The sequence below is a fragment of the Centrocercus urophasianus genome, unplaced genomic scaffold, assembly GCF_019232065.1.
Source record: "Centrocercus urophasianus isolate 14NV4802_14NV808 unplaced genomic scaffold, USGS_Curo_1.0 seq_3, whole genome shotgun sequence".
Taxonomy (NCBI): Eukaryota; Metazoa; Chordata; class Aves; order Galliformes; family Phasianidae; genus Centrocercus; species Centrocercus urophasianus.
Window position 1 is genome coordinate 2,745,858 of NW_024884866.1, and position 25,618 is coordinate 2,771,475.

At 36.9% G+C, this 25,618-nt stretch overlaps 1 protein-coding gene across 4 annotated transcripts in view; it reads right to left on the bottom strand.

Moving 5' to 3' along the window:
* ARHGAP10 (Rho GTPase activating protein 10) overlaps positions 1–25,618 on the bottom strand; it is a 133,500-nt gene that overhangs the window by 67,732 nt on the left and 40,150 nt on the right. For 3 of the 4 annotated variants that reach the window (XM_042828349.1, XM_042828347.1, XM_042828350.1), the window contains exons 4-12: positions 17,889–17,960; positions 13,809–13,910; positions 11,229–11,339; positions 9,661–9,765; positions 6,438–6,567; positions 5,892–5,998; positions 4,481–4,575; positions 1,556–1,637; positions 428–470 (exon numbers count right to left, since the gene is read on the bottom strand). In XM_042828349.1, coding sequence (XP_042684283.1) covers positions 428–470; positions 1,556–1,637; positions 4,481–4,575; positions 5,892–5,998; positions 6,438–6,567; positions 9,661–9,765; positions 11,229–11,339; positions 13,809–13,910; positions 17,889–17,960 — 847 coding nt within the window. The remainder of the gene's footprint in view (positions 1–427; positions 471–1,555; positions 1,638–4,480; positions 4,576–5,891; positions 5,999–6,437; positions 6,568–9,660; positions 9,766–11,228; positions 11,340–13,808; positions 13,911–17,888; positions 17,961–25,618) is intronic. The other variant, XM_042828348.1, reaches the window with a different exon arrangement.

The window sequence follows — 25,618 nt, forward strand, 5'->3', positions numbered from 1 at the left end:
CTTCTACTTCCACATTACATAGTTTGCAGTTTAAATACATGCATTCAGTACTTTTTAAGCCAATCTTTATTTTCAGCTCCAATTTCTTTTAGAGTCATACTTATGCATTCAAACATATGTGTGTATACAATCCGGACAAAGAAAATGTGATAAACTCACAAATTAACCCATCTAACCCACTCACACAATGAACTTAAATTGGCACAGACAGTCTAGCTTATGTCCAATCTCCCAATTCCTACATAAGTACTAAACCGTGTTACTGAGAAAGCTCATTAACTACAAAATCCAAAAACAGTATTCAGAACTTGAGATTAAAAATACAATATTTAACTAAGTTAGAACGACAGATGAATTTTGCCTTTGCACACACTTCTCAGTAATCAGTTACAACAAAAGATCACTAAGTAGTAATTCAAATACTTACTTCCCTCTTGTTTTGCATTTGCTTTATTCAAATTGATGAAGAGCTAACAAAGAAAGAGTAGAAAGACAAATGAGAGAATTTTATTAAACCAGAAACAAAACAATCCCTACATTAATGCCCATTGGGCACAGCTATAGCTGTTTATAGCTAAGAAATATCACCAAGCTGTAGGACAAAAGCCCCCTATTGCCTCCGAAATTAGAGACCTGGAGTTTTTAATGAACTAAGTTTTTCAAAAATTCTCGCAGAATAACAGAATGGTCCGGGTTGAAAAGGACTGCAGTTCCTTAGTGATTCAAGTCTAGTTGGTAGTTAGTAAAATGAGCTGTGATTTGAGTGCTCCAGATTCCTATGTTTCTCTGCAGATTAATTTCTCAGAGTTCAATGAATTCTTTTGCTGATTCCTGGGAGTTATGTCCCACTTCAGCATTTTCAGAAGTTGTAAGTTTACTGGACAGCTTACAGACAATATATGATGGCAGTAGATACCTTAAAAAAGATCTCTGCAACAACATCAATGAAATGTACTGTTAAAATCCCGAGAAGCCAACTAATGTGACAGCGATACATCTGTATCATTGACTGGAAAGCCTCATTATTTTTGTCCCTACAATATCAATGTAACATTTACAACTGTAAGAAAAATCTGTTGCTGTGTTTCAGTTCTGCTCCTCACACTCATTTCTTGGTGTGAACAAGATATTAAGCAAATTCGAGCAATCTAATCATCAAGGATGCAGGTTTTATTTTTTTCATCTAGTTTTTTTTTTTTTTAAGTAATACCACAATTAACTAGTGCAAGTCTTGCTACTAGGATACAGTGCATCATTGAATATGCTTACATTAGATGTTTTATACAATACCAATATCACCACTGTGTTGTGAAATCACTCATAATAATAGCACTGTTATAAAGAAAAATACACTTCATATCAGCATTAGTGTACACTGACACTGAGCTTTAGCAGCTTACTCATTTCACCTTTTATTTCACTTTTATTCTTTCTTCGTTGAATTCATCATTTTGTAAACTACGTGAATCCAGTTTATTCAAGTACAAATGCGGTTGGAAGGGGAGGAGAGATTTCTCCATTACAGTACAAATGAACATTACAAAATGCCACTTACAGCTTCTTTTCCATCCAAGGCTTCCATCCACAACTTCCTGTCCTCCTCAGAAAAGGCTTGCATGGTCACAGGAGCTCCAGGCCTGCAACCACACAGAGTAACATTGGCAACTAAAATATGGCTTTGTCAAACTCTACTTCCACGTATAGTCAAAAGCCCACTGTCTTAAAGGGGTTTTGCTAAATTACTGAACACTGTTTCTCTTTGAAACAGAGGGAATAGAAATTATGTACACAGTAGGAAACAGGATGGAATGGAAAAATGAAAGTGCATGTAATCTCCAAGCTATTTATTTATAACAGTCAATTGTTGATATCATATTGATTGCAATTCTTGCTGAGAGTTACCGAGCCTTCTGAATTCTAAACAGACTTGGTCTTGTGTTAGTGTGCTATTACACAGGGGAAAAAAAGTAATAAACTCAACCTTAAAGCAGTGACATAAACGATCATAGTTATCTCATAAGTATTTTATAAAAATAATCAAGTATTAATGCAGTATGTCATCACAGAACTCCGCTATTTATAACGTTCCTAACAAGCGAAGATGAACAACCATGGAACAAAGGCCTTGATGATCAGAGATTAATGTAAATCCATGTATTCATGTAGTAGGAAAAAGAAAAAGAACAATTGTATAGTTCAGCATAGCACACAAAATAAGGAAAATTCACAGCACAATACATTGTTTGGATAAATATTAATTGGATAAATTAATTGTGCCAATTAAAAAAAAAAAAAAAAAAAAAACTTGATTCACCCCCTTGCTAAGTTTGGCAAATACGCAGATTTCACTATAGGTGGACAGACACACAGAAATAAATAATTAATAGCATTCTCTCGGTTTCCTCTCTGTTTTTCCACATCTAATCTCTTCAAGTAGTAAAATGGCTGCAGGGAAAAATGTTTTCTATTAACTGTAACGCTGATAAAATACATTCTACTTTTACTTCAGAACTGTAACCGTTTGCAGAGTTTAAATTTGCACACCTGGAGACATTTCTAATTTGATTTTTACCTTACAAAAAAAATTATCAAAATGATGTCAAGTTACATTTGCGCAAGGCAGACTTTTCAACCAAATTTTAACTGTCAAGCTATTAAACTTCTTCACCTTGAGGCAATAGTTAAAATCAGCATATGCTGAATAGAATATTATTTATTAGACAATCAAACTAAAGTTGAAAGAGACAAAGCCTTCTCTCTTCCTTTTCTTTTATTAGTCTCATGATCTGTGTCTGTAGGAAAGCTTTTTCCTACACCAGGAGACTTCTGCTGTCTATTTTATAAAATATAAAGTTTTCTACATTTGCTTCTTTAGAGGAAAAAAAAAAAAATAACTCTGGCTTTCTTTTTGAAATAAATCTGTAAACATTCAGCTAGGAGATTCAAACAAACTGTACTCAGGTCACTTACAAGGCCAAACATCTGCTACAGAAAAGCCCTTCCTAAAACTCTGTGGTTTTCTCTCCTTCCAAATCACAGGAATAAAGAACATCCCATGGCCAGCCACCAGTTTGTTCATTATTTTATAAGTGGGACAAGTTGAAGGATAAGTGTGTCCTGAACTGATACCAAAGGAAATGAGTTAATGGCCTGCAGCATAGAACTAATCTCCATGGGAACGTCTCAGTACTACACACATATATTATTAAAAGAAAAATGTGTGATATCAAGGTCACATTGGACCAGTTGTGCCTATTATACCTAGACAGAAAGACAGATTGTATTTTTCCCCACTTCTGTGAGAATGAAAAATTGTTCTGCAGGATCAAGCAAATACTGCTATCCATCCATTTCTGTTTAGCTTCAGATAACAGAACTCAAGACACACCGAGGGGGATCAACTGACATGTCTCACGGTACTTTTTCAGTTGGGAATCTGGTTTTTGTACTGATCAATACTCTGATCTTAGAAGAGTTGCTTTCAAGAGCTTAAATGTTTACTGTAATAATCATTGTCATGGCAGTGTTGTAACAGTTATACCACATCTCTATCAAATCTAAAATGCAAGTTCAGACCCCTGCTGTAGATTTATGAGAAAAGCCACCTGTGCTGTAAATAGTATCTGCCACATGAGCTCACACACTACAGAACAGAACACAACTAATTGGTAGAACGAATGAGCTCGAAAGGTGTGAATGAGAAAACTCAGTAACATTTCATGAATTTCTACTTAGCATTTAATGCACCAGAAGAACATGGCATTAGCACACCCTTACTTTACTGCAATACCTTATTAGGTTGGATTTTCTCATCTTCATAAACAAAGGAAGTCAAAAATGCTGACGAAAAGCACTATTCGTTATATTTAAAGATCCTCTAAGCAAAACATATAAATAAGCAATTCTTCTTTTTTGAAATAAAGCAGTAGAATGGTAGCATTCTGAAAAGGCAGCAGCAACAGTGTTCAAAACATATAACATTATTGTATTGTATTACACTTGTCATATCCCACCAGCAAGAGGAGGGAAGAGGTGAGCCTGAAAAATTGCAACATTTATTTCTAGTCTGAAAATCTAGCATAATCCAACAGCAACATGACGTTTTCAGAAAGCAGGCTTGTGATACAAAATGGCCATGATTGTATGAATTATCCAATTTTTTCATGATAGCTATGCATACTTTTATTTAAACCACAATACTTTACCCGCAATAACAGCCATTCATAACAGTTTCCTTATTTTCATCTGCACTTTTATGTGATACCTCAGACAATGTCTACGTTTCAATTTAGATCTTCAGCAGTTCTGCTACACAAAACTGAGGTAAAATACAGTAAACTATGACAGTGCTTGCAGGCTGCTCCAATGACTATTTCCATTGGCAGCTTGAATGAGCACTGAAAGAAGAGAAGAACAGTAATACAGCAGCAATATTTACTACTGGTTAGAAACAGTCCTTTCTAGTATTTTGTAAGCTTACCTGTCTGAAGATTCTAAGTCAAAACAGAATCGCCTGTCGATAGTATCTACGTTTCTTTTGGTGCAATATGTAAGGATGAAGAGTTCCCCATCACCCTGTGAAAATAGAGTTTTTATATGTTTGACCCAGTAACTCAAAGCTTCATTCTTCTATTTTATGCCAGACACAGCAATCTCCATATTAAAGGCTACTGCTAACTAACTTAAACACTTCTTTACGCTCTGGAATCTGTCTTACAGAGCCAGTCCTTTCTTCAAGACCAACCAACACTAGATCATGTTTTTCCCTTAACAATTGAGAAACACACAAATTTATCTGTGAATGCCACATGACTTGTAACAGTTTCAATCAGAATTAATTGTACATTTGAATTATTTTTGTCTTATTTAACATCTCCAGAGGCAGATTTATGCAAGAAAAATTGCACTGAACGTTTCAAGACAAGTGATCTTTTAACGTAGCAAAACTGGCTTCATAAATATTTTAGAATGCCAAATACCTACACATACACTTTATTAACTAAAGTGGATTATTGCAGTTAGAACAAATCAGTAGAAAAAAAAAATCACGAAAGTATTAAAATGATTAAGGAAGCCAAACTTCTTGAGCTTTTGAAATACTATTCCCAATTCAACGTATTTGTAAATATACACAGCCCTCTAATTACGAGTGTCATCTTCCACAAACGGGACGTATTTCTCAGAAAAAATCCCAATGTGATTTCTAACCAAATTTGAAGACAGAGCAGTGCTGCATTTACAGAAAGACTGACTTGAGTGTTATTTTCCATTTTTGGGTATCTTTGTTCCTTGCAACAGGATGCTTTTCATACATTCATTTACTGTTTCATCTCTGAAGGTGCTGAGCACCTTCAACTCCCAAGTATTTCAACAGGAATAAAAGCAATTCAAAGATAACAGGGTCTTGAGTACTTCAGATTCCATGAAAGACATCTGAAATTATATTCAGGTGTTCATACAATTTGTGTATCTACTAATATCCTCTTTTCTAGTTCTTCTTTTAGTACTTACAACTATGAAAAAAAAATCTGGCTGGAGTGCATAAGAAAGAAATTTTTCAAACTATCACATTTTCCCCATTTATATTTCAACAATCCACACACCTCATGAATAAACTAGATTCTACCTAAATGGCACAACACTGCGCAGTAACTGTCTCTTTTTCTCTGGACTCCTGAAAACAAGCAGCTGAAAAGTTTGCAGAAGGCTTTTTTATTAATTCATTGAATTGCCTTAGGCTAATTTCCCAAAATGACAGATTGAACTGCATGAAGAAAGAAAACAAAAGGGCAGAGAGGTGGAGATAAAAAAGACTTCACACATCTTAACTAATACTACCTTGCATCTTCATAGAGGGCACCAATGAGAGTAGAATACAAGAATATACTTACAGCTTTCCCTCCTGATCTATGTTCAAATGGAATCATGGTGAACTTCTTTGTCTCCTTCCTATATGTGCAATAGTGTTTCACCCAACTGGAACCAAAAGGAGCAGGCCCTACATAAAATGGAAGCATTGACTAGTTTGTACTGTTTCAAACTTGTGTATTTCCCTCTACTGCTTTCTGAAATGACACTTGGAAGTCCTAACTGATTCCTAAGAATGTAGTTTAAAAAAAAAATGTTTTGCAAAGTCAAACAAATTCTAAACAATGTTTAGTATTCTAAAAAAAAAAAAAAAAAATAGACATGCTTCATTTCATGCTCACTGACAAGTTGAAAGAATTGTTAATCAATATTTATCTCACTACTACAGGCAAAACCATTTTTCCCCTATAAAGTACATATTCACCCCTCAAAAATTTGACTTTGAACATTTATTCAGATGACTTTGTTTAATAACCTGTAAATTCTTATTGTCTTTACACCGCTTGTATAAATAACCTTTGACTACCTGCATATTATGGGCACTATAGGAATACAAAAATATATCTTACTTTTTTCCTGTACATAGAGATAGCCTTCCATTGTGTTGTGATTTGCTCTTTTATGTTCCTGAGGGTTTCTTCTGATCTTGTTCATGAGTTCCTCTACCTCTGATCTTGTTCCTTCAAAACGATTTCGTGTCTAAAACAGGATAGCTAAATAACATCAGTAAAGGGAGTGGAAGAAAGACTTACTCCTCCTGGCAGCTATTAAGACAATTATTTATAAAATGTGAGGACAATTAAAGACCATTTTAGGAATATTAGTGCAAGTTTTCTGACATTCAAAATTAAAGCATTTTCCAAAATAATACGCTGATTTGTTCAGAGAGAATTGAAATCCTGACTTTTAAAATGACCTTGGATTTGAAAATTTAAGTTTCCTAACAAAAGTGCTACTAAAATGTTGGCTTAGCACATGAGATCCTTGCTATTTTATCAGGAAGGAGAGGACTCTCTGTGGTTACTGGAAAAATATGACAGGAAGCTCACCAATAATTAAACATTAATTATATAATATATTATATAATTAAACAATATATATACATATATAAGCAATATATATACAATACAATATATATACAATAATTAAACGGACAAACCATTCATATGCCAAATGTTTTGGTTACATGAAAGTTGAATCAAATACACTAATATTTAAAGGAAATAAAAAGGAAATTAAAGTCCAGTTTGTTATTATTCCTGGGTGCCACCCATTTCAATATTTGCAAGCAGTAGCAAAAGAAATATTTATTATAGTATTAGTAAAAATAATCAGAAAGTAACCATAGTACTCATTACCTGTACAATAATAGTAAGCAAAACAAAAGAGAAGCTTACACCTGATGCAAGAAACTCTTCAGCTTCATTTGAAAAATACTGACAGTTGGCAATACACAAATAATATGATAATATCTAGTTTTCTCCATATAGCCACTGACTCAAATTGCACAAATTGAAAATATATACCCAAATTCCAAGCTGGTATTTTGCCCAGTTGGTGCGTGCAATTTTGAGGAGAGCACATATTTCCAGATGCAAGCTTATATGCCATGTTGCTTTTTGAAAGCACCTTTATTTCCCTGAAAATGGATCAGCTTCTGAACACGATGCCTTACCTCGATTTGCAGGAAAAGTGTGCAGTTGTATGCACAAACAAATGCCTCATACATATAAACAAGTATCCATCCTGTCCCTAGACAGCCAACAGTATGTGCCTGACTGGCGATCTGTACATGCATACTCTAGATTTATGTTGAGAAGGATTTTATTCACAGGCACAAAGAGAATCCATGCAAGCTGGTCAGAGCAGCCACCCATACCCATGTGTTTTAGAGAGGAAAGCTAAATATACTGTTTAGATGATGACTAAAAACAACTGCCTTGCCACCTTTATGTAAAGCAACTGCTGTGAACTCATCCCACATCCATCGTCTGACTCCCAGATAATGTCTGCTCATAAATTAGGAGTCAGAACCCACAAGAGCTCATTTCCAAGACCCCAAACAATTTCCGAAGTTCTTTTTCACAATTACCTGGAAGAACTGTATTAAAAACTATACTCTGTATCCAAGGCAAAGACAGAAATAGTGATAAAGGTCTCATACGCACATCATCCTTTCAGAGCACTGACTGCTTCTAGATGTTTTAAATGATTCTGCCAGGACCTTGTATGAGTTGTGATCACAAATCCAAGCCCACAAGATGTGTCTTGGGAATGGCAGGAAGGAATGAACAGGTTCTCAAAACTTCAAAAAACAAAAAAAAAAAAAAAAAAAAAAAAAACCACCAAAACTCCCAGCTGGTGCTTCCCTTTACCTTTTCCCTTCGTCCTATTTCTTCTTCACTATCTCTCTTTCACAGCTACCTCCTGACCAAAAGTTTTACACTGAGTGCTCTGAACACACCTATTAGCACTGAATGTCAGAAGCATAGAATTGTTGTAGTGTAAAAGGGACCTTTAAGTTCATATAATCTCATCCTCCTTTAATCAGCAGAGACATGTGCAGCTAGATCAGTATTTCAGTGGTAAATGTTCTAGTACAGGCGAAGAATCAGCATCCTTATCAGCATCCTCAGATTTGAGTGAAATTCTTGCTCTTTCATCTGTGATCACTCCTCTGAATTACTACAACTTTGCTGACAAGTCTCAAATCATTCTCCATGAACAGCTAGGCTTTCTGTACTCAATCTTGTGCCCTTCTAACATGCGACTTCCTCTGGCAGCTCAGCAATACTACAGTCCTAGCTCATTCTTCTTTTGGGATGTTTCATTCATCTTCAACACTGCAGAACACGTGTTACATCCTCACTATCTTTTTAGATTTATCCTTTTATTTCCCTCTTAGCTAAGAGAGCTTTAAGCCCTGCTTCCTTTTTCTCTGCAGCAATTTGAAATACAGTTTGTTCTATTTTTTCACAAAAATTCATCTGACTTCTGCTTATGAAAGTATTAGCACTGAGTGCCCCTACTCAGCTAAAAAAAAAAAAACAAAAACAAAACATCTCTAGAGAATAAAACTCAGGCATATGGAAATAGAGTTAAAAGAAAGGTATCCTGAGATATTAAATCATGTCACTGTGTATTACAATAACCCTAATCTTCTCTTCTGCTTTATTGCCTCCCTACTGCTATCTGCTCATTAAGACATTCCTAAAAATAAACTGCAGCCTCCTGGAAGTACTTTATGTGTGTTAATTCCAGGTGCCCTTACAGATTAACAAAACAGATGCACTATAATACATTGTTTGCAGGAGGGTAAATGATCTGTTTGCTAACAAAAGTCCTGAGGCACATCTAAGTTAATTTCAAATCAGTTTTATTTTTTAATAAACTTCAAGGAGAACAGATCACCTGACTAGTGGCTCTGCCCATCGCACTGCTTCAACCTGTCTTCTTGCATTCTCAAACCCAAGCTGATCATACTGGACAGTTTGGTGCGAGGGTACAGTAACTAGTGCAAGTCCCAGGTTGCAAACCAGCAGGGATGAGTTGGTTATTAGGACTGTTTTTTTGTTTTGCTTGTTTGTTTCTTTTTGTTGTTGTTGCTTTAAGAGGAGAATAAGAATCCACTGGAGTCAGCAATGATTTGCTGAGCGATGTGCTTTGTTAGCCAGAAGATGGCAATACAACTCTAGAGTTCAGAAGCAGTGTACTAACCACGAGGAAAGCCTTGGCAATACAAATTCTTTTTGACAAAAAATTTAAAAGGCATAAATATCAATCACAACTTACATTTTGTATATTTATCTGCAGGGCCATTTTGTAATGACTGAAGTCTTTAGCGAGTTCATATCCCTGATGATAGAACGTGAACAAACCCTGAAAAAATGATAGCACCTGAAACGCAAACAAGAGATTTGTCAGAAAGTGAAATTTAATTTATCCAAATATGATTGCTGCATGTAATCTTTTCCATACAGATCAAAGATGACAATATGATTATTTTTTAAACAAATTTCTAGTAATGCCATAGTAAACTTCTGAGCACCTACTTGCATCCAAGTTGTCAGCTACAAACATTTTGGGGTGGTTCTGTCCCTGGAATTTCATGGTTGACCTTTATTTTAAATCTGACCTTAAACAGTGTATATTGCCTATCTCCAAAACTTCTCTATGTGATGTTTTCCACCACCTGCTTTGATACCAGAGATGTTTGGAATAAATGTGGACATGAGGATATAACAAACTTTTTAGTCACTATTTCCCTAGTCATTTCCCTGCCTTCTAATGACGATGTTTCATCATACAGTTAACTGGTTTGATTGAAAGCAGACACTCTCCCTCCAGCAGCTTTCCTTTTAACAGCCTTTTGAATGTGGATATGACTCTCTCTCAGAGCTATAAAATTACCTGTATTGCAGTTTGTGACTTCAGTGTTTTGAATAAAAAAAGAATGATTTGATCACATTGCAAGCTGGGTGAGGCTGCAGTAGCGCCTGCTTCTAATGTTTAGCTCAGTTGGTTGGAAAGAAGTGACACAGGAAAGAACAACTGTCTTTATTAAACAGAACAATTCAAAGAGTATATTTAATGAAGTTTTAAGATGCATACAAAAATACATTTTCAAAAATGCACCTCCGTTGTGCATATTTTTAAGCATTAAATGCTTAAAACAGTGGAAACAGTGGAAACAGGAAAACAGTGATAAGAATCTGGTATTAAACAATTTCAGTTTACTAGTGAAAATTTCAAATACAAATCAAGCAAAAATGTTTAGCTTGTTCAAAAAAAGAGAAAGGGACATGTTTTGAAAATACCATTTGAACAGATTCAATTCCACCTCAAACGAAACATTTAAAACTACCTGACACTGGGTTTTTAGCTAGAAGCATGCTTTTAGCATATGAGTGTAGATACAAGTTAACTAATAGACTTCTAAGTGTCACCTTCTAATTGAAAAATAACTCCTCATATTAGACAAGGATAGCATTTCACTGGTTAAAAGATGTTTTTCAAAAGGTAAAAAAGGCTGGCCTTATCATCTTCTTTTGGAATCCTCAATTCTAACTCACACCACAGATCAAGGTTGTTTCCTTTTTGCAGTACAGCACAAAATTTCCCATATTTTCTGAAAATCGGCATCAGCAGATCTAATTCTAATTATTAAAATAAGCTTTGAGCTGCTTGGCTAAGTTTGTCTGGATTAAGAACTTACACAGAGAAACTGCATTAAGCTCTGTTAAGTCACACAATTGCATGCATCTTCACAAAAAACAGAGCTCCGTGGCTTTTTCCAATTGCATTCTTTCTCAGTCCTTTATGAGTGATGGGGTAGAGTGTATTAATTCACTGGTACTTACAGGTTCCACGCACTCAAATTTCTTCCGTTCCTGAATCTCTTGCAACTTGCACACATATTCAAGGGAGAGTTCATAGAAGTGTTTTCTATTCTGCTCTACCTGGTTGTCCGCCTAAACACAAAATATAGCTTATGAAGTTCAAAAATATTTTTCAGACAGCTTCAAACTGACACGTGTATAGCATACAAGTTGCAAGCAACAAGATAATTTGGTCCAGACCAAGACTCATTTACAACAGAGCTCGTTCTTTTACCTTCAAAGGGAAACAGCTATTCCCTTTTATTAGATAACGTATCATGCTTTGATTCATGAAGCTACATTTTTAGAAATGTTTTGATAACACTTCTTCCAGCTGCTTTTTGATGGAACCTAACCAAATAAATCAGTGCAAGTACTTGAGCACTGATGTACTAACGCTGAAAAGGTGCACGCCTGAACAGAGAGGGAGGGCTGAAAGTGTCAGAAACGGGGGAGATCATCTCTAGTCAGAATAAGCTAGAAAAAATTGCTGAAAACACATTGCTAGTACTGGAAAGAACTGCTGTTCACAGCCAGGATGCTATCAGATCCACCTCACACCCATGCTGACTCTGATTGACAGTAAAGTACGAAAAAAAATAACATTCAATTATTGGCACACATTTCACAACTTTATTTAGATCATGAAATATTTAAAAATGCGGCCTTATTCGCTGCAGCTGATTTTTCTCTCCACTTTGGTAAAATGCCAACATCACATTGATCAGCTGTATTTCAGCTGCAGTTCATTCCCACATAAATATTTAACTGCATAGAATATATGAATTATTTCTTTATGTTATTTTTTGCACTGTAAGTATTTTCATTCAACTATGAAACTTCAAAAACTGACTAATGGGACCTTCATTAAAATACATTAAAGAAAGGACAGAAAGATACTTTGAGTGATTAACTTTTGCATATGCTATAACAGCAAACGCTGTTGTAAGGTCCATTAAAGCTTCTGCACAAAACTACAGAAGGAAATAGGGAAAAGTCTAGACAAAAGGGTCACATTTACCTTCATACACTTTGTCTTAAATACTAAGGTTATATCCTTCAAGCACTGACTACTATTCTTTAAGAGGATAAGTCCAATAAGCTGAGACAGTTTTGCCTTAAGATGTGCTTTGGTAGTCTGCTACAAATCTGTCAGTGGCTAAAGAGGTATAACAGCAAACACCATTAAAGAAAGAAAGCAATTATCCGCACATCATTAAGTAAAAGTGTTTCAAAAAGCAAAGCCATTTTGATGAATTCTCTAAATGATTCAACATAGGAATTGTTTGAGTGCTCTGAGTCGTCTGCAAAGCTTACAGTGATATGCAAAAGTATAGACAGACTACACAGCTGGTCTACTAGGACACTTGGCTAATCAGGGGTAAGACTGCTCTAAATACACCAAAGCCACTACAAAGCCTGTTTGTTGTTTTTTTTTCCCCATTTCTTTTGTTGTTTTTATTGTTTTGGGTGTCTGCCCCCTCCCAGTTCCCCAAGAACATAATACCAAATACAGCTACTTTACTATTACGCTGCCAAAGAAATACAGAACTATCACAAAGACCACACTTCAGTGAAATTTCAAGAATATCCCTCTAATAACAGAGTCAAAGACACATTCCTCTGTGATATTATTTCCATCAAATTTTTGGAAAATTTATATGCAAAACTACAGGCTCTTACACACAAGTAATGGCCATGAACTTCAGTGAGAGTACTCAACTCCACAACAGAAACTTGTTTATCCATACAAGGGCTGATGCTGCAAGTACATTATGGAGATATAGCTTACTAATGAAACTTGAGCAGTTTTGAAATGAAACGAAATCTGAGCTTTCATGTTCCTGGGTAATTTATCAGTTACATGAACCCCTTGTTATTTGTGAAAGACTGCATATGTGTGTATAGTTTATACGTATAAAATGAGGTAGGGAAGCAGTCAAGAAGAGGAAAGTCTCTCAGCTCTTTTCACACATACTATTTGCTGTTGCTCCAGAAAGAAAATAAATGCTATTACAAATAAAGATGATTATGATAATGAACCGACAGGAACAGAAGGAATATCAGGGAAAACAGATTTATTTTGTAGTTAAAAATGATCTGTAGCATTACAATATAGCATTATTGGGGGGAGAAAAATGGACCTGCAAAGCATGAGAAGAAAAAAAGCAGTACAAAGCCACCACTTTCAGGATCATCAGTGTTGCTGCACTCTGCATGTAGTAGCAACACAGAATGCTTAGTCAATACATTACATGTAACGGAAGCTACATATATGGTAAAGTCATCAAAGAAACATGGAGTTTCTCACAATATTCTTGCATTTTACTATTCTCATAACTATGTTTCATATATGTTTCAGGTGAAGCAGTTGAAACAGAAAACAATCAGAAAACTGTACGGTTACACCATCAAGTTGAGCAAATACTGATTTTGTCAGCAACCTTTCAGTTTGACAGAATTTTTTATTTTATCTCTATGAATGCTGCTTTTGCATTTGTATAAAATCCATTTATCTATTCAAAAGACAGTAAATTGAAGGAACAAGAGCAGCAACAATACCTCTTGTAATTGTACCTCCTTCTTCTTAGCTGATAAATTTAAATGCTTTTCTAGCAAACTGTAGTTCTTCTCAGTCTCTTTATCAAACTTCTTCTTTTCCTCCTAGACAAAGGAACAAAGTAACATTCATTTACAAATAAAAACTTTAGTAAAACCTCCTTCCTTATCTTTCAAGATAGTACTTAATCAGAAACAAAGAAAAACAATCTACCACCATTCCATTAAACAAGGAAAAGTATTTCTAACTCGTTCTTTAAAAAAAAATTGAAGGCTAACTTGAAATAAAATCCCATTACTTCATTATGGTGAAGTTTATCAAACAAATGAATGCTTACATATATGTCTAATTAAAAACAAAAACAAAACAAAAACCTATGTATTGATCCCTGAAAATCAGGAAAAATGAAGTGTCACCTACATCTTCCTGGTTTTGAATAGAGCACTTAAACAAAACATCAGTTTCACTAAAAAAAATAACCTTCCATAACTGATAGGAGTAAAGAGTAAAAAGATCATTTGTGTAAGTTCCAATAGGTTTGCAGTCCTGATACTGAAGTGATTTCAGCTCCACACTCATTAAGATTTCTTGATTTTAAAAGCATGCTAAGAACTCTATGCTGAATTCCAGCTTCTACCAGATTGTTGCGGCACTCATAAAACAAAAAAAAAACATTAAAAGAAACAAAAATCTCCAAGGAAAATAAAATCATGCTAGCAAAAGTGAAGCCTTCACTCTTTCTGGGAGTTCCTTGTCTTTTTTGAGCTGGAGAGCCCAGAATTCGGCAGAGAATTCTAAGTGTGGCCACATCAAGGCAGAGTAGAAGGGGAGGACCAACTCCCTTGACCTGCTGGCCACGCTCTTTTTAATGCAGCCCAGGACACCATTGTCTTTCTTGGCCACAAAGGCACACTGCTGGCACACAGACAACCTGTTGTCCACTAGCAGGACCCCTTGGTCCTTCACTGAAGAGCTCCTCTGCAGCAGGTCATCTCCTAACCTGTACTCATGCACGCAGTTATCTCTCTTCAGGTCTACCTACAGATTTTGTTTAACAGAATCAGGTTCTTCCCCATCCAACTCTCCAGACAGTACAGGTCTCACTGAGTGGCAGTACAGCCTGCTGGTGTGTCAGCCACTCCTCCCACCTTTGTATCATGAGCAAACTTTCTGAGAATGGACTCCATCCCGTCATCCAGGTTATTAACAAGAATGCTGAACAAGACCGGACCTAGTACCGACCTCTGGAGAACACTGCTAGTTACAGGTCTGCGACTAGACACTACGCCACCAATTACAACTCCTTGAGCTCTTCCAGTCAGCCAGTTCTCAACCTACCTCACTGTCCACTCATCTGTCCTACACTTTCTAAGCTTCATTGCAAGGATGCTATGGGAGACTGTGTCAAACAGCTTGCTGAAGTCAAGTTAACATTCACTGCTCTCCCCGCATCTACACAACATAGAAGTCTACCATGTTGGGGAAGTATGATTTTCCCTTGATGAATCCATGTTGACTACTACTGATAACCTTCTTCTCCTCCAATTCCTCAGCATCCAGAACAAGTTGTTTCATCACCTTTCCAGGAATGAGGGTGAAGCTGACTAGCCTATAGTTTCCTGAACCATCCTCCCTGCCCTTTCTGAAGACTGGAGTGACACTGGCTATCCTCCAGTACTCAGGCATCTCTTCTGTTGGACAAAACCTTTCAAAAATGATGAGACGATGAGACCAGTTCAGCAATCACCTCTGATGGCTCCCTCAGCACACGTGGGTGCATTCTGTACGGGCTCATGGATTTTTGCACACTGATTTTGGCTAGGTGGTCTCTAACCATATCCTAATCAACCAAATGGAAGTCTTCCATTGCCCAGACTCCCTATCTCCAGGTCTGGGATTCCCAAGAGGTAATCTTTGTAGTGACAGAAGCAAAGAAAGTGTTCGGTATCTCCACCTTCTCAGTATCTTCTGTTACCAGGGCACCCATCTCATTTAGTGGGGAACCCTGTTTCCCTAGTATTCCTTTTACTGCTGACTTTAAAAAAAAATAAACTTTATAATGATTCTTCATTATTCTTTATCTCCTTTGCCAGATTAAATTCCAAGTGGGCCTTAGCCTTCCTTACTGCATCCCTACAGGCCCCGAGAACATTCATATATTCTTCCCAAGCAGACAGGAATTTTTAATACATTACATATGTTTTTGTTTCATTATCAATTGAGGAACAATATGATATGCATATGGGACTAACAGGATTAGACATAATGTGATAGCATGTGAGAAATCTGGAATAAACATTAAATATTTGTATGGATTTTTTCTTTATGTGTTCTACAATTAAGCAAGACTGTTCTATTTAAAGTAACTGAGAGTTCTGTCCAGAAAATGTCTAAATCACATTTAACAGCTTCAACTTCACAGAAATTGTATGCAGGTGTATGGGAACTGCTGAATCATGGCTTGAACCTCGGATTGATCACCTGAGGCAAGCACCGAGTCAGCCATGGGAGCACAGGTGAAGGCAATTCACCTGTGTGATCAGAAGGGGTGGAGCCTGGCTGCACCTCTCCTAGACCCCATTTAGGGGCTGACTGTCACTGAGGAAGGATTTTTCTCAGGAGATTGCTCCTTGTAGAGTTTTTTGCAAGTCTACACCACCAGTGAGTACTTTTCATTTATCTCTGATTATCTTTTCCAATGTGATAATCTTACTAGCTTAATTTTTCTGTATACTCGTTGATCACAGAATACTTTACAACATCTGTATACTTATTGATCTTACAGTAGGAAGTTAAGGGAAGAGTCGTGCATCCGAACAAAATGTGCAATGTAGGCTTGTGAGCATGTAACATCTCATGTTAAGAACATCAGAGACAAAATTCTAGGAAACTATGAAGTAAGAGAAGAACATGAGATAATTTAAAAATAAGTATTGCCCCCAAAATGGCAACATCCTTTCATGCAAAAAAAACTCAGTTGAAACGATCCACTAACACAACTGTTTCTATGAAAACAGGTTACATTTAGAAAAAAACAACTTTCCTTTGGTGACTCTCCATATTAAAAACCAAGGGTTTTGTTGTTGGGTGAGTTGTTGGTCCAGATCTCTAATGCTCTTCTCAAACAACCACAAAATTGTAAAAGCCACTGCACCACTAAAATGCAATGACTTAAGCAGAACATTTTGCATGCATGAACACTGAACTTGAGCTGGGACTATATTAATAATTCCTGCTAACATGAAGTATAACTCTCCTGTAATTAAAAGGTCATCTTAGCTCTTAGGTATCATTGCTGTTGATGTCATTAAATTATAAAACCAAACAGCTGCAGACCGGTAGGTCTAAAAAACCTAATAGTTGACTTCTAGAAGAGAAAACAATGTTAAATAGCTGTACTTCCTCCCCCCCCCCCCCCTCAAGTAATCATTTAAATCTGTTCCCACAGGTACAGTGGGGTAAATATTTTCCTTACTATGAAAAATAAGTCTGTATTTAACTTAGTAAATTTACTTTGTTTTGTAAACACAATGTAGTGACAACCTTAAAAAAACAAACAAAAAAAAAACCTGATATTTCTATCAAAACCAAGTTTCTTTAAGTGAAATCTTGTCTTCAACCTCTTCCCCACTCATACTGAGCTATTAGTGATGTATTTAAAACTGAAAGTAAAACAAAAACTGTTTTCACTTTATGGGCTGGAAAAAGAATAAAAAGATTACAAGCACATGGGTAAGCTACTTGGGGTAGTTAATAAGTTTCAGCTATTGATTGTGCAACTGCAAACATAAAGCAGAAAAGGGTTACCCATTAGGAAGGAGAAAAGGTTGCAAGCAGTATTTCTGCTATTCTAGGCAGAGAAGATGAGGTGGGGGAGGAAAGAAGGAAGCAGAAGGACACGTTCTTGTCTTCTTGAGGCATACTTTCCATTGGTTTCTGAAGCAAGTTCTCCAAGTAGAAAAATGTGTGAATGCATGAAATATAAACAGCAGTTTCCCTCTGCCAAATACATGTTATTGCTGCACTGCAATCCAAGTGAAGAAATTAAACAAGCTTATCATAAAAGCAAATGAGGGGCAAACCTTTACAGCTCCTAGCTGCTCTTTCCTAAATCGTTCCAAAGGTTTGATCAGAGTTTCAGTAACACTGAGTGCCTAAAGAAAAAAGAGCATGGGTTAAGTTTCTGTTGCCAGACAAGTCACTTTCAGATCTTTTTAGAAAACAAATAATCAAACAAAAAAAAAAAAAAAAAAAAAAAAAAAAAAATCAAGCTAGGATACTGAGTTATAACTGAAAAAAACAAAAAACCTCTGAGTTGTTTTAAGATCTTGGAATTTGTCGTCATTTTTAATTTCAGTTTCAGGAAAGTTCAAGTAAATCTGAAGTAAATGAACAAATGCAGAAACTTCAGAAGTTTAGAGGCTGCATCTAAACTGCAATTGATTTACTTGATCAGGTCAACAGCTTCAACAACTGAACACTGGAATGTGACACAGGATAAGTAACTGTTTTCACTGGGGAGCACACAAATTCCTGCAACAATGCAAAACTCTGTAAACAGCTGTAGAACGGACAACAAAGAGTAAATGATAAGCTTTCAACATGCAGTTAAAGTGGTTAGGCATTGAAATATATATTTTCAAGCATTTACATTTGGTTTCATTAAGAAAGCATTAAGTTAACCTAAGTAACAAAATCGAGAGGTATGGTGGTAATAAATGAGAAAGTTAGTTGACAGAGTATAAGTTTAATCCATCTTTTTTGGAGCATTCATCGGTGTTCTCTTGATAAATGGCCTCACTGCCTCATTAAAAGGGGAAGAAAAAAAAAAGCCACTGTAAGACTGAAAAGTAGCTTATTTAGTCCTGGCCAGCAAACAGGATTTCTATTTCATACGAAGCTTTATAGGATATGAAGTGGCGTTGGGATTGGTCTTGGTGGAAACAAGATTTAGAATCTTAAGTACACTTGAAATTTCAGCAAAGCTGGAATTCCTTGAACGCAACAGCAGAATTGAAAGAGTGACAAGATGGGTAGTGTGGCAAAGCAGATTCCTTGCAGTCTTAGTTCTGAGGCAGAGCCACAGGGTAACTCAGTTCCAAGACTGCGGCCAGCACAGACCAGGGCTGAGCTTCTAAGAGTCAAGGAGAAGCAAACACTGCAGGCTTAACTTGGCCTTCTGAAAAGCTCTTATCGTAAAACGTGAGGGATACATTAGAGATCTGGCACAACATGAATCTAAATAGCACTGCCTACTCCCACCCAGCCCTGGGGCCGTGTAGGGGATTTACTGTGGGAGTCAGCCTGCCAATTCATGGTAACCACAGCAACTCTGATTTTTCAACAGCACTCTAATCTAAATATCTAACTGGAAACCAAATATCTGGCAAGTCTGGGCCAAACTAAGTGTTGTACAGTCATCCTCAGAGCAGACATTTCCTAACTTCAGAGCTGCTGATCTTGTGGCCCAAACTCTTTGGACATTCACTTCCCAATTTTGTCAGAAACACTTCAGCACACTCTCAAGGGGGGAAGGAAGGAAGGAGGACTGACAATCTGATAAGTCTGCGTTTCAGAAGTGTGCAGGGGCGCTGGAGTAACGATGACACAGGAGAGCCTTGGTGCAGAACTGGGGAGGAGGACAGGCAACAGAGCAACTCCTGCTGTGTGTCAGACCCAACCTAGGTATTTACTGCAGTGCTTATAGCAATACTTTGAATACTCTGACACATGGATAACCGTTAGTTCCCCATGCTGCTTCAGCTCCTGTCAAAAGACAGCTAGACAAATCAGCTGTCTCAGGCAGGAGCTGAGCAATGTGCAAGGGTTTACTTAGCCCTTTTGGCACTCTAGGCACATATATCCTAACTAGTCGAGCAGTCAGCAGGAATCTCCAAGGACAGTTTTAGGTTGTGAATATCCCAGAAATTTCCTGGAAACTCTAGGGCTGGAAGGCAAGGGCAATGTGTATTTCTAACAGAATCAACAACAAGCAGCAGTTTCCTGGGACACTGCAGCAGCATCTGAGGACTGAGAAATCTCTTTTCTAGACAAAAGGATTCACCCAAATCTGAGTGGAGAACTGCTTGCAGAATGACAGAATAATCCTTCTATTTTGGAAAATGTTTAGAGGTTTGGTTTTGTCGTTTTTGACAGTTTCCTCTTTACTGACATTGTGAGGGAGAAAGCTGTGAGGCTTCCTCAGAGAAGAGCTCGAGTGGATGAAGGCAGACAAAGCCAGCAGAGGCCAGAGCCCAACTGGTAAGAGCACCTCACAGTGCAGAACTACAAATTGCTTATCTTTTTTAACTTATACGCAACAAAAAGTGAAATGTAAGATTAATAGGTAATGAACTTATGCTAGCATCAAGTCCAAGCCAAAGAAAAACACAGCAATTTGGTGCAGTGGAAAACAGAGCAAAACAAAAACCAGAAACAACACAGATGGAAAAGGCTCTGGTTTATACACCAGAGGGCTGGCTACAAATCGATTCCTCTGCTATACTGCTGTGTAGCATTAACCATGGGAAATACTAACAGTATTTGTCTGAAGCAGGAAATACGACAAATCACTAAATCAAAATGAGATGTTCCCTCCAAGACAGCCAACAAATAAAGATTGCAGTATTGGCAGCGGTATGATATGCCAGTAATTCTTTCACTAAAGAAAAACAAATCTTGTCTCCTCCCAGAGGAGACAATTCTCATTTTGCATAACCAAAAGCAAACTTTTATAACAGATGGCTTTGAAGCACAATTCTGCCTGCCCTACAGGTGTTTATGATTTGTTACCCCCTGTGCTTTCTCTATACGCATTAAACAACAGTGCTACTGGGTATTGGTCAAGTGGGATTTTGTGGGTTCCTGGTAATTCATGGAGCTTCACATCAAACCTACAGATAAAAATATAGGATGAACACTTCTTTTCTGAAAATAAGTGTGCAGGAGTTTTTATGTACAGAAACCATCAAGGAAGACGTGACTGCTAAATTTAATAGTGAATTACAGAGCTGTTCTTCTGACTCAGAGAAATGAAAACTATGTTCATAATTACAATATGCACATTATTACAAGGAGGAATTCCAAGTGTTTTCCAGTACTATATCATAAAAAAACTACAAAAAATTGTGTTCTCACTAGTGGAACAAAAATATTATTTATGCTATAGTCAGAGTATGATGTTAGGAATGCCTACTATTTAAAGGGTACAGGGAAATTCTACTCTTGATATCCCTAAGCCATCCAAACCTACCTTGAAGGGATTATATACTCTCTTTTGAAACCCAGCAAACCAACTACAGTAAGCATAAACCATAAGAGAATCAGTATGAAGAGGTCACGTCTTCTGCAATGATATCTTAGCTTGTTTTTTTGAATCTCAATATCTCAGGAATGCTTTTTTAAAAGAAAAAATTCTAGTGCCATATGCACACGTGCTTCAGTCTGTATATTTGAAACTGCTTTTGCCACTTCTGTTATGTTTGCTTCATCTATTGAAATGATGAAGAATTAGTTTTAACATAACCCTCAGAACAACAGGAAAAAAAAAAACAAAGCCTCACTGTTAACATCACTTAAGGAATTCACTGTATCCAGCGTTTTCAAGAGTATCTTACAGAAGCTTTGGGTATCTCCTAATTTTAGATGCCCTTAGAAAACTTCACCTGCTCAGACAGAAACGTTTTACAGAAGGGAGATTATTCTGACTTTCACAGTTGCTCATTATGTCAGAAGTAATAAATTACGGACTTTAAGATTAAGAGGCCCAAGCTAACATTTTCTACAAAGAGACCACAAAGGCACGGATTAAATCCATTAGCAAGTACGTTTACATTTCCAGCAACTTGCCTATTAGTCAGCTGAGTCAACAAGATCCAACAGGTAACCTACCAGTCAGTGCCAGTTCACAACAACTCCATTTAGCCTGTAATTTTTTTCTCTTCTTGGAGAAGTGGGAGAATGGCTGTTGAGGGAGAAACTGCTTTCCCCAAAGACCTCCTCCTGAGCATTGGAACCCAGCAGACAGCGCCATCCTCCAGCCCTCCAAGCTCCTCATGCTTTCTTGTTCTCCTTCAGCAGACAGGAGCGCTCTGACTACGAAATGCAGCACCAATCAGTTCCTGCAGGCATAAGCAGGCTGTATTGCAGGAGAGGAAGGTTATTCGTGTGGGCTGTGAGGAAATATCAACCCACGCACAATTTCCAGAACTTCAGTCTGGCCTCTGCGGCTACAAAAGGTAGGCAAAAGTTTATCAAAATTTGGTTTACTAATTAGACAAACGCAACAGTGGGCCCCCAGCATTAATACTAAAAGTATCCTTAGATTCCAGTCTTTACTGGAGGAACAGGAACAGCAATTACACGTTGCTGGTAAATAAATCCTGGTGTGAGAAAAACATGCACTGACTGCTCCACTCCAAACCTAAGCTCCCTCCCATACAAGAGAGGTTTACTGGAAATGAATATATATATTCATATATAACATACATATGTATTAGAAGGTCATGTTTCATATATATATATATCTTGCTACGGACTGCCCAGTGACACAAGGGTGCTGAGTTTCAAATCCTCATTATAGGCAGTGGAATGCAGACTGTATGCCAAACAGTAAGACAGGGCCGTTTAAAGTTTCCCAGCACACTGACTGGGAAGATTTATTTGTAGACGGGGCAGGGTTGTCTTTCTTGACAAAGCAAAGGAGGCCAAAGCCAGCAGGGCAGAGCTCATGAAGCTGAGCAGGTGTCAATGAAACTAGAGCTGGGAAGGAAGTACTGCTCTTCTCAGCTTAACAGAATGCAGGAAAGATGATGTAGCTAACAGTGATTCAATAACAAATTCAGTAACGCTGCTGCTAAATAAAGAAATTACTTTCTAATAAAGAAATTTACTACTTACAATTTCGCTTCTGCTTACAGCAAACATAGCTCTTTTATGTTTTTCCTAAAGAACAGGAGAATTCAGCCTAACACAAAAGGTCATTTTCTGATAACCCCAGTATTTGGGGAGTATGGAAGAAAAGTAAAAATTAAAAAAAAGCCTTTTCCTCCAAGAAATTCTTGTGCTACGTATCTCAACTTGGTAGTGAAATGTCTTGAAACATGAAGATCTATTCCTGAAAGTCAGCACCGTGTTACTTTGCAGTAGACAATTCCATTCTCAAGGATTTTGTATCTTACTTGCAATCGATTTCTTTCAATAGAGTTTAGTATTTTCTCTTTCATTCTCCACAGGAGTAATTTTCTCTTACAACAGCATGCTCCCAGTGAACTGCATTCGCCAAATCCACTGCCCTCCTAATACAGCAGTACATCTCTCTACTCTTCAGTACTAGTTTTGTATTTAAATGGAGCACTGACAATCACACAGCCAACACCCCAAAGTTCTTGAAAACCACCAATGTGGTTTAAGATCATGACCTTGTAAATCACAGAATTCCATATGCTAAGCCCTGCCCCCAAGCCATGGTACAGGCAGACTCCTATTCTCAGCACTTTCTGGTTTTCTTAAATGCAGCAGTCTTGGCTTACAGATGATGCAGCAGCAGGACTCCTGTGTCTCCTCTTGTAGACAAAGCTTATTTTCCATTGAGTGGAAGATTATGAATGATCTAAAGGAAAAACAGTTTAAAATGCCTCCTTTTATCTATATGCTGTGCTCTACTCTGAAAGAATGTTTGCACTGATGTGCTTGCTATGAGGCAGGTGGCCTGGAAAAGTTAAATTGGTATAATAAACAGACAATACAAAATGAAAAAAAAAATCCCTTATCAAAAGAAGAATAAAGAAAGAAAGGGAGAAGGAAAAAATGAAAGAAAGAAAGAGAAAGAAGGAAAGAAAGAAGGGAAGAAAAAAATAAGGAAAGGAAAGGACGGAAGGGAGAGGGAGAGAAAGAGAGAAGGAAAGAAGGAAAGGAAGAAAGAAAAGTAACAAATAAAGTTTTAGCAAAAACTGCCTAGAAAAAGATTAACACTATATGGTCCTGACTTTTGAATAAATTTATTCTTAAGTAGATTCCACTAGAAGGAGAACTACTACGAAACAATAAATGTAACAAATAGGAAGAGAAACAAACAGACAGACAGCTTCACGTTAGCAACAGATCATTTTTTCTCCATCCGAAGCAGAGGCAAGCTATGGATAGCCCTTCCAAAGAAAGAGCCTCTCCTAAACTGAATATGCAAGAGCTGCATTCACAGAAGAACAGAGAACCACTCCCTGTCCACGCTTCAGACGTATAAAGACTTTGACAAAGAAGAATGGCTACTCTGGAAAGGAAATAGCATAATACTCGTTTGCTTTGTTCGTGGCTAAGCTCATAATTGAACAAAAAGACATCACTGAAAGGCAAGGAATCTAGCAGTGAACAACAGCATCAGTGTTTAGTCAAGAATGAACTGCCCAATTATTGTGAGGGGAGTCCTCCACAAGAAACAGTGGTGTTATTAACAACCAGCAAAATCCAAACTGTTGGAAGGTTTTCAATGCAAATTCCAAACATTTCCTGTTGATGAAATAACAGAATGAAAATTCTCTACTGAGTTGTATGTTGATGCATGTAAGACCACAATTATCTAAAAGAGGAAGCTGGGGATAATGCAGCTTTTAAGTCATATTCACTCAGAGGCTGAGGAAATACATCCCAAATTGGTTTTGCCCTTTTTTATCCCCTCATACAAACAACACTGATTTCTAGATGAAGTGCATGAGTTCACACTCAACTCAAGAAACTATTTCAGAAGATTGTGCTTAACATTCAAAAACTGATTATTCAAACAGCCAATGTCAGGCATCACCAAAACATAAAAGATTTGCCTGAATAGTTTTCATCAGCATACGTTTGTTTATTCCAATAATTCTATGATTTCCATCTGGTTTCATGCTATGCAGAGGATAAATGAAGGTTAGGTAATGAGGTACAGCTGCAATTGTTTTGCATGTTCCTAAAAGTGGAAATAGATTTTGATCAAATTGAACAGTTCACAGGAAGGTGAAGAAATACGGTCTAGGTCCTGAGAAACCAAGCTTTTATCTAGGCTTTTATCTCTGTATCTGAGATGTTCAGTGTGCTGTCAGCAACCTAATTTTTCAGAAGTGATCACTGACAAATGTCTTGGCAGTTATATTTAGCAGTCTGTATTGCCACTGCATCTAATACAATCAGGATAACATATAATGCCATCAACTCTTATTGCACAGATCTTAGATATCTTACACTGGACCGTCCAAAACTACTGGATAATTTTAACCTAGATCAGTAGGTAAAATGACTGTTCCTTCATATAGATTTCTTCAGATAAATGAGAAAATTGGTTAAGATTTGTGAACCATTAAATATCTGCACACTGAGGAACAAGGAAAAGCTCAGAAAAAATAATACCTTCACAGCAGAGTAGGAAGAGTGTAAACTAAATATGTGTAAACTATATTAAAGTATATTAAACTATGCTTAAAAAATAATAGTAAGCTATCCACGGACATTAAATGTTAAGTGAGCACTTAAGCTGTGAAATAAACTCATATATTTAAGTACTTCAATCATAAGAGGTAAGTATAAATGCATGTAAGTACACACAGATGATTTCGATTTTACCTTTAACTTTCTGAGTGTAAATGTTTGAACCTTAAGAACATCTTTTAACTTGGAAACCCCTCTGCTTCCACTTTTGTTTTTTCTTAAGCCAATGAAGGATGAAAAAGACAAAAAGAAGAGACTTCGCTGTTATTCTCTTTAAAACTGCACACAGAATCAGTTTCTCTTGTTTCTGACACACACTGAGAACAATGAATTAGAGAAGAATTCTGAACTGGAT